This window comes from Nansenia antarctica, assembly GCF_963989245.1.
Source record: "Nansenia antarctica genome assembly, chromosome: 1".
NCBI lineage: Eukaryota > Metazoa > Chordata > Actinopteri > Argentiniformes > Microstomatidae > Nansenia > Nansenia antarctica.
Genome location: NC_137674.1, coordinates 23261816 through 23271791, shown reverse-complemented (window position 1 = coordinate 23271791; position 9976 = coordinate 23261816). Strand labels below are relative to the sequence as shown.

The 9976-nt window shown below is 43.5% G+C and overlaps 1 protein-coding gene across 1 annotated transcript in view; it reads left to right on the top strand.

The window, feature by feature from the left end:
- Positions 1–484: 484 nt before the first annotated feature.
- Positions 485–9976, top strand: part of LOC308166440 (cation channel sperm-associated auxiliary subunit beta-like) — a gene marked incomplete at both ends in the record, with an annotated part of 32909 nt that continues 23417 nt past the window's right edge. Inside the window, 4 exons of the mRNA XM_080540742.1 lie at positions 485–521; positions 5893–5984; positions 7194–7343; positions 7910–7964. Of these exons, the coding sequence (XP_080396868.1) occupies positions 485–521; positions 5893–5984; positions 7194–7343; positions 7910–7964 (334 nt within the window). The remainder of the gene's footprint in view (positions 522–5892; positions 5985–7193; positions 7344–7909; positions 7965–9976) is intronic.

Genomic DNA, 9976 nt, shown 5'->3' with positions numbered 1-9976 from the left:
GGGGCGGTCGCCCCCCCTGCCCCCCCCTTGAGTCCGCCAGTGTGTGAATGGGTGAATGAGAGGCCATTGTAAAGCGCTTTGGAGCAGCAAAAAAGGCGTTATATAAGTGCAGTCCATTATTATAAAATTTACAAGATGAAAAATGTCAAGTTAATTAGAGTTGTGTTTTTATAACTAGAAAACTAGATTTTACGTTGTCTTCTATCGGTTATTCTCCGTTGATTGGCTGACTTGAACGTTTTCTAAAACTATCGAAAAGAGAAACAGTAACATAGCTTGTTATCCCGTCAGTCACGGCCTGGGTTGCCGTGGTAACCGTGGTAGTAAAGCGCTAAGCTCGCTAACGATGGAGCTCCGTGGGTCGTCGGTCAAGGTGAATAATCAGGTCTTATGAACTGTTATGAAGCTACTCTAACTGATTGAAAGACGTGTCAAGGCGGTTAATTTAAATCTTTTTGATTAGGTGACCCAGTTTGTTGTGATCATGAGCATCCTAGCCGGGGTTCGCGTTGGGACTTCAGGTGAGTTGACCTGGTAGCTAGCCCAACTGTACCTAGCATAGCATCATGTGGCTAGCGAGAACACCTGTGTGTGTGTGTGTGTGTGTGTGTGTGTGTGTGTGTGTGTGTGTGTGTGTGTGTGTGTGTGTGTGTGTGTGCGTGCGTGCGCGCGTGTGTGTGTGTGTGTGTGTGTGTGTGTGTGTGTGTGTGTGTGCATTCTGACTGCAAGGCTTGAAAACGCTAACCCTAACCCTAACCCCGAGAAGTAACTGTTGGATCCACCGCGCCTAGCTCTAAAAAAAACACAGGCACTGTGAACCCCGCAAAATGGATACTTCAGAAGGCATGATGGAGTTACTTCAGAATATATAGTTCAATCCTGGAATTATTTCGCCTGACTCATCGAAGCCCTAACGAGTAAATCACCTTGGTCTGAGCCTTAGTAATCATCTTCTCAAAAGGTAACAAAGAATAATCCAAAAGGGTCTCGATCTCACAACTCATAAATCTCAAGGCGACTAAATATTTTGGCTAGTCAGACAGATGATATCCCCGTCAGGCAACAGGTATTTAACAGGGCTCGACATCTTGTCCGCTTGTCCGGGACAAGCAGGGGCGCCGCTAGGGGGTGGTAAGTTAGGACGATTCTAAGGGCCCAGCACTGACAGGGGCCCATGAGAATCTTTATTTTTATTTTTTAAAAATATATTATATTTATAAATAATATTATTATTATTATTATTATTATTATTATTATTATTATTATCATAAGGACGTTAATGTAGCCGACTTCAAATTATAATTCTATGTATTAAAAAAAGTCACAAAAGAAACAAATTATGAGTTTTGTTTCTCTATGTTTAACAAAATGAAGCCTTATTATTTATTTATTTATTTATGGAGGACAGCCAGATTGGAAATGCATCAAATGTACGTGTGCGTGCGTGGACGATGTCGTGAAAGGCAAAGCCAAAGTCAGGGTCTCAAAAGAGAAAAGTAAAAAAAATCACTAAAAACAGTGGTTTAGTGATCTAATCACTGCGTGGATGATCTAGTTAGCTCGCTATAGCTAATTAACATTAACTTCAAGTATAGTTAACTTACAGTACACTGTCAGTATAATTTCAGTTAAATGTATGAGATGAGTGCAATTTTGGTCCAAATATAGGTTATTAGAGCTCAGTGAATTTGTATCTATGCACTCTTGCTATAGCTAGCTAGCTAACTAGTATAATGTTACATGCTAATGACGTCATGCACAGATGCAGCCTCCCAGTTGAAGGAGAAGGAGGTGAGCAGTAGGAGTTTGGGGTTAACAAACATATTTTGAATATGTTAATGTATGCTGCATTACCATGCAAGCATTGAATACAACTTTAGCTAATATTCATATTTAGTTAATAGTTCTTCCAGTAATTGCAATAACATTGACCACTGGCATCTTAATAATATTGTTAGCTAGCTAGATAACATTTAAGTTAGCTAATCTGGTGTAATGTATGTATTATTATGTTAATACTATTATAGGACATATTATGAATTATCTACGGATTATGTATGGATACTCCATGCCAGGGCCCTCTTCAAGCAAGGCAGCCAGAGAGGAGCGCAGAGGTGGGGGGGTAGTGGTGGTCTAGTGGATAGTGAGTTGGACTTGTGATCGGAAGGTTGTGAGTTCAAATCCCGCCTGAAACCACACCACCACTAGTGAGCCCTTGAGTAAGGCACTTAGCCTTCAGTTACTCCAGGGGGAATGTCCCTGTAATTGGTAATTGTTTGGATTAAAAGCGTCTGCTAAATGGCAAAATTTATTAAAATTAAAAAAATTAAGAGGTAAAGAGGCAGAAGAAGAAGAGCAAGAAGTAACAAAGGACAATGATAGCAGCCCAGCAAGTTGGCTTTATCACTAGATTTCAAGGATCTTATTAAAGATTTTGCTACTAAGAAGGCCCAGCGTTTAGCTTTGATTTGATTTGATCTCTTTACTCCTATCTTGAATCGTTGTGCATTAGGCTAGATATAGTTTTTAGCTCTCCAGGTATACTATTCCACAGTACTGCCGCAGTGTAAAAATAAAAATCTTCCCATTTCACATTCAATTTCCCTGGCACCATGTCTGTGTTGCTCCCTCTTGTATAAGACACGTTTGTCTTTGTGTGAAACAAGCAATGCTGAGTCAGTAAATATATCTCTGCTGTAATTCTTCATTGATCTAATCCTGACAGTATTATGGCCAACTGATCTTTACAAGATCTACATTTATTTAGACACAATACCACCCCATTAAAATTATATGTTTTACTTTTTGTGTGATTTATACTTTTATAATTGGGTTCCAATCTTCATTTAATTATACTTTTGTCCTTGTGTTGTTCAAGTCTTAATTTAATAAGTTAAAGAATGTTGAGATTTCTTTGCTGAATTGTTGATTCCTGTATTAACTGTAATTTTAAATTACATTTACAAAAGATGTCCATCATTGGATTTCTTGCAGTGCATCAATAGTTCATCAACTTCAACTGGGTTTAGGTTGATGGGTGGTTTAGGTGGGGGGGCCCAAAATGATATTCTGTCATGGGGCCCAGAATCTCTAGCGGCGCCCCTGGGGACAAGTACCGGTACATTAAATCATTTGTTTATGTTCGGACAAGTGGACTTCCTCCTGCTGTCCGACGGACAAGTCAAAACAACGAGTAAAATAAATAAATCAATATGTCTTAATATCCACAAAAAATGAATTCCTTCTTAAATTGTACGGTTCCTTCTTAAAAAGTACGGTAATACATGTTTTAACGAGCCATGCCGCACCTCATTCTCGAGCTTATATCAGACATTCTGATGCTACTGCATGCGTGTGATTGTTATTAACTCCATCAGTGCCAATCTTCTTGACCACAAAGTTGGCTTGCGAACATTTTAAGTGCGTAGTAAAAGAAACCGACACATTACTCAAGCCAGCCAGCACGATGTTCCTCCAAGCACCTAAAAGTAAAACTGGCCAGGTGCCAGGAAAAGCGGGAAACGCAAAATGTCGTCGGACGAAACACCAGCACCATTGCCGGTGTTCTGCTAAGGTATGCTGCCATGTCAATGTCTGTACAGTAAGATGTAATACCAGTGGCGGCTGGTGCTAACATTTTTGGGTGGGGCACAGGTTATGGGGGCATGCTCCACGGGGAAGAATATCAACTTTAAAATCTGGATTTACAGTCGATTTTAGCATGAGAATAACAGTGTTTCCCCTAGGTTTGCTGCCTTGGGGGGGTGGCATGGACCGTGGCATGGACCCCCCCCCCCCCTCCAGGGGGTAAGACCCTGCGACATACCAGCGTCATGTCCAGGGGGTGTACTAACTTGTACATTAAGCCGCCTCACGCTACGGAAACAGGAGATAGGCTCCTTCCCTATGGGCCATTAGGCTCGAGAACCATCGGTTCTCAAGGCTACTTACTTATGTGGTCTTGACTACCTGTCCACTTTCTCACCTGGTTCTTGCTCTCTCTCTCTCTCTGGTGTGCCGACACCATCCTGCTCTCTCTCCTTCTCTCCCTCCCTATCCTCCTCTCTCCCTTTTGCTGTCAACCAAAAGGCAAACATAACAACCAGAGTATTTATAATCTAATAAGAGGTATAAATTGATCCATATAAATGGTAAATGGACTGACTTATATAGCGCCTTATTCCAAAGCGCTTTACAACGGCCTCTCATTCACCCATTCACACACACATTCACACACCAATGGCGGCAAGCTACCATGCAAGGCGCCGGCCCACTCATTGGGAGCAATTTTGGGGTTCAGTGTCTTGCCCAAGGACACTTCGACATGTGGCTAGCCGGGATTCGAACCGCTGATCTGCCAACCATGTGATCATTAGACTGCGACTCTACCTCCTGCGCCACAGCCGCCCCATATCAATTGTTATTCTTACATACATATCATATATTCGTCATAGTCAGGGACTCCAATTAAATGTCACATAGCCTATAGGCATCTCCATCAATCCAGGATTCATTACATTGTCTACTGTCACATTGCCCATATAGTGGGCTGTTGTTCAGGTATTGATGTTAGCCATTGATGTAGTCAGGATTATAGAGTTGGTTTAATTACCTGGATGTAGTGTGCCATAGCCTCTCTGTGGTCCGTGAAGGAGGCAGTGTTGTTAGCAAATGTGACAATCAGCTTGCGTGGAAATAACAGCCCATACCTCACGTTAGCCTCCCGCGGGGTTGAGGTCCCAGCTTGTCGGCACCAAACACGTCGCATAACAGGGAATTCATAAAAGCAGTGGGATTGCCTTTCTCACTGTCTTCAGGCAGTCCCAACACTCGAATATTAAAACTGCGGCTACGTGCTTCAATCTGTTCAATTTTCTGTTTCAGTGACATATTATCCGACTGTGATTGAGAAAGTTTTTGTTCGATATCAGTTAGACGGCGTTCCGTCTCGTTAGCGGCTGTTTCCAGGTCCTTTACCTTGGTCGTATTGGAAATCATATCCTTGCGGAGTGAATCCAGACATTCTTTAATTGGTTTAAGTTTCAGATCAAATGCGGAGTCAAGCTCTTCACGTATGACTTCTCTCATAATTGATGCAAGTTCTCCGCGGTCCATCACCGTAACTTTTTGTTTTAGATCGCTTCTTAGATTTCTTAACTCTCTGCTGCCAGCAGCGTTGGCCATACAACTTGAGTAACCTATATCAAACAATCAACAAACAGCCGGTGCGGAGATTGCGACCACAAACGAGATAAGTTTGACTTCGGTAATAGGTCCAGTTGCAATATCCTCAAGTTAGGAACAAAAGATGCCTCCTTCTAATCCAGTTGTTCAATTTGTTTACAGAAATAAATCCTCCTTACATTGTAAAAAACTTAATTTGTTAGGAGAGCAGTCGTGCGTGCGTTCAATCCATGCTGCCCCGGAAGTCGGAAGTCCTCAGCATATGCATTTTCTGCTATACAACCGGATATTCAGGGCGCAATTTTTGCGCCCCGGCCGAGAAATAGGAGACAGCCAATTGGAGCGCTGCTACAGCTCACGTGTAAGCGAAAAGTATTTGGCCTGCCATAGACTAGCATTCGACCGGCGCCCCGACTCCTCCCCTATGCATTTTAACAGTGAATTTTACACACACACAGATAAAATGTTTATTGTATTGGAGGATTTTTAATGAATGCTGATAGGCGCAGACAGAATATCAGCCGCAAAAACTTTTACAAATCGCAACTAGGAAGTGAAGGTGGGGGCGGCGCCCCAGCGCCCTCTATCGGCCAGCCGCCACTGTGTAATACATATATATATATATATATATATGTAATGTATGTGTACTGTGTGTGCTGTGTGTGCTGTGTGTACTGTGTGTGTGGATCGGGTGTGTCCTGGGTTCAGACCGAGCTGAACCAGAGACAGATAAGTTCTTCCAGTGCGTCGGGAAGATGGAGAGCGACAGAGTCCGACTGTACCTTGGCCTGGACAACCTGGTACGTTGATCTAACCAGAACCAGAACCAGAACCTTCAGACTGTCCAGGCTTAGACCCCATCCTGACCCTGTTAACGTCTCAACACATCCTGACCCTGTTAACGTCTCAACACACCCTGACCCTGTTAACGTCTCAACACACCCTGACCCTGTTAACGTCTCAACACACCCCGACCCTGTTAACGTCTCAACACATCCTGACCCTGTTAACGTCTCAAGACACCCTGACCCTGTTAACGTCTCAACACACCCTGACCCTGTTAACGTCTCAACACATCCTGACCCTGTTAACGTCTCTACACACCCTGACCCTGTTGACGTCTCAACACACCCTGACCCTGTTAACGTCTCAACACATCCTGACCCTGTTAACGTCTCTACACCCTGACCCTGTTAACGTCTCAACACACCCTGACCCTGTTAACGTCTCTACACCCTGACCCTGTTAACGTCTCAACACACCCTGACCCTGTTAACGTCTCAACACACCCTGACCCTGTTAACGTCTCAACACATCCTGACCCTGTTAACGTCTCTACACCCTGACCCTGTTAACGTCTCAACACATCCTGACCTGTTAACGTCTCTACACCCTGACCCTGTTAACGTCTCAACACACCCTGACCCTGTTAACGTCTCTACACCCTGACCCTGTTAACGTCTCAACACACCCTGACCCTGTTAACGTCTCAACACACCCTGACCCTGTTAACGTCTCAACACATCCTGACCCTGTTAACGTCTCTACACCCTGACCCTGTTAACGTCTCAACACACCCTGACCCTGTGAACGTCTCAACACATCCTGACCCTGTTAACGTCTCTACTCTCTACACACCCTGACCCTGTTAACGTCTCTACACACCCTGACCCTGTTAACGTCTCAACACACCCTGACCCTGTTAACGTCTCAACACATCCTGACCTGTTAACGTCTCAACACACCCTGACCCTGTTAACGTCTCAACACACCCTGACCCTGTTAACATCTCAACACATCCTGACCTGTTAACGTCTCAACACACCCTGACCCTGTTAACGTCTCAACACACCCTGACCCTGTTAACGTCTCAACACATGCTGACCTGTTAACGTCTCAACACATCCTGACCCTGTTAACGTCTCAACACATCCTGACCCTGTTAACGTCTGTCTGCCTGTCTGTCTGCCATGTCTCCACCGTCCCACACATGTCCCCCCCCCCCCCAGGTGGTAGACTGCAGGCTCCAGGGGGAGTCTGGGGGTTCAGCCAGACAGCAGCAGAGCCAGTTAGAGCTGTACACCTCCGCTGGCCTGCTGCCCACGCTGGCCCTCCACAACACCACCGACCACGCTGCCTTCTCCTTCAGACTGGTACAGGTGAGGGGGGGGGGGTTGACATTGATGGTGTTGTTGTTGTTGTTGACGTTGATGGTGTTGTTGTTGATGTTGTTGTTATTGACGTTGATGGTGTTGTTGTTGATGGTGTTGTTGTTGTTGATGTTGATGGTGTTGATGGTGTTGATGTTGTTGTTGATGTTGATGGTGTTGATGTTGATGGTGTTGTTGTTGTTGTTGTTGTTGATGGTGTTGTTGTTGTTGTTGATGTTGTTGTTGATGGTGTTGTTGTTGATGTTGTTGTTGTTGATGGTGTTGATGTTGATGGTGTAGTTGCTGATGTTGTTGTTGTTGTTGATGGTGTTGATGACGTTGATGTTGTTGATGGTGTTGCTGTTGTTGATGATGATGTTGTTGATGTTGATGTTGTTGTTGATGTTGATGTTGATGGTGTTGTTGTTGTTGTTGTTGTTGTTGTTGTTGATGATGATGATGTTGTTGATGATGTTGTTGTTGTTGTTGTTGTTGTTGATGTTGATATTGTTGTTGTTGATGTTGATATTGTTTTTGTTGATGTTGACGTTGATGGTGTTGATGTCTCTTGTCAGAACGAGTCGTTATGGCGAGTCAACGTCCCCAGACACAACATCACCATCAACACAGGTACTCTAACCCCCCCTGACCCTAACCTAACCCACTAGACCAGTGACCAGTGTCTAAACCCCAGGGCCAGCTCCAGTAGACCAGGGCCATATTCCACTAAAGGTGGCTTAATATAGCGGCGCTATAATTAAATGCGGCGCTCAGGGACCTCGAGATTGGTATTCAAGCCTCAGGTGATTCCTCGAATGAGGATCAGCCTTGTGTCATCAGTGTTCACAGAAGACAGGCTTACAAATCTTCGATATGGGCGCGTGCACGCAGACATAAAAAGCCCTGAAGTGTCGATCTGTCGAAATGAAGATACTCCACTCTGCAGGGGTACTACATTTGCGCAGCATTCCGAATTATTGATTTTTATGAAAACGGAAAAATAAGATAAAATAGTGCAATACTGCCGCAATTAACAAGGCGAGGGAAATGGTTTGGCAAGAAATTGCTGACCGATTAAATGCGTAGGTCATACTAGCCCCAGTTATTGTTATATGTTCATATTTTAATAAATGAATATTACTACTGTGGTGATATCCGCAGCAGGCTACAAACCATCATATCGCCACAATGGCCTAGTGGTATTGACTGCTGCCATAGGATTTATTCGTAATTTTATATCAGTGGTTCGAATCCCTCTACAGACGCACTTTTTACTGCATTTCGTTGTCTGAATCTAATCTAAAATCTCATCTAAAAAAGTATTGTAGGCTATAAAATTATGGTGCAGGCTAATTTACAAGAACTGACACGATTACAATGGTGTTTGAAACCTTTGCATGACATCTTCGGTTAAATGTAAAAAAAAAAAAAATGAATGACTTAGTCAAGTCTCGAACTCGCAACCTTTGGAACTCGAGTCCGCAGCCTTAACCACTACGCCAGGCAGACCGCTGTCATGACGGCAATGCAAGTTGAGAGAATTACTTCTTTTTTTTTTTACACTCTTTTCTTTATCTATCTATCACACAATCAAACTATCTATCGATCGATCACACTTTCAAAATATCAAATTATCTATCTATCACACAGTCAAACTATCTAATCTATCTATCTCATGTGAAGTGGGAACTAATATTTCCTAAAAGACACATGAGGAACTTTCGTTCAGGGTTTAGTTTCCGCCTGTGAGCCTTTTTTGACGCACGGATGACTATAGCCTGTGTTTTAGCCTGGTCGGGACCAGGCTAATTATATCTGACTCAGAAGGAGCTCAACCAAGCAGCGAATTATTTGAGCCACATTGATGGCACCGAACGCAAGCTAACATTTTCGAGGCTTAGAACTTTATCGAGGCTTAGAACTTTATCGAGCTTTGTGGAATATGGCCCAGGGGGCCATTCCACTAAAGGTGGATCAGTATAGCGGCGATTGAAATAAATGCGGCGATCAGGCAACTCGAGATTGGAATTCAAGCCTCAGGTGATTCCTCGAACGAGGATCAGCCTTGTGTCATCAGTGTTCACAGAAGACAGGCTTACAAATCTTCGATATGGGCGCGTGCACGCAGACAAGAGTCGATCTGTCGAAATGGAGATACTCCACTCTGCAGGGGTACTACATTTGCGCAGCATTCCCGAATTATTGATCTTTATGAAGACGGAAAAATAAGATGTAAAATAGTGCAATACTGCCGCAATTAACAAGGCGAGGGAAATGGTTTGGCAAGAAATTGCTGACCGATTAAATGCATAGGTCATACTAGCCCCAGTTATTGTTATATGTTCATATTTTAATAAATGAATATTACTACTGTGGTGATATCAGCAGCAGGCTACAAACCATCATATCGCCACAATGGCCTAGTGGTATCGACCGCTGCCATAGGATTTATTCGTCATTTTTAGACGTGGTTCGAATCCCTCTTCCGACACACTTTTTACTGCATTTCGTTGTCTGAATCTAATCTAAAATCTCATCTAAAAAAGTATGTAGGCTATAAAATTATGGTGCAGGCTAATTTACAAGAACTGACACGATTACAATGGTGTTTGAAGCCTTTGCATGAAATCTTCGGTTAAATG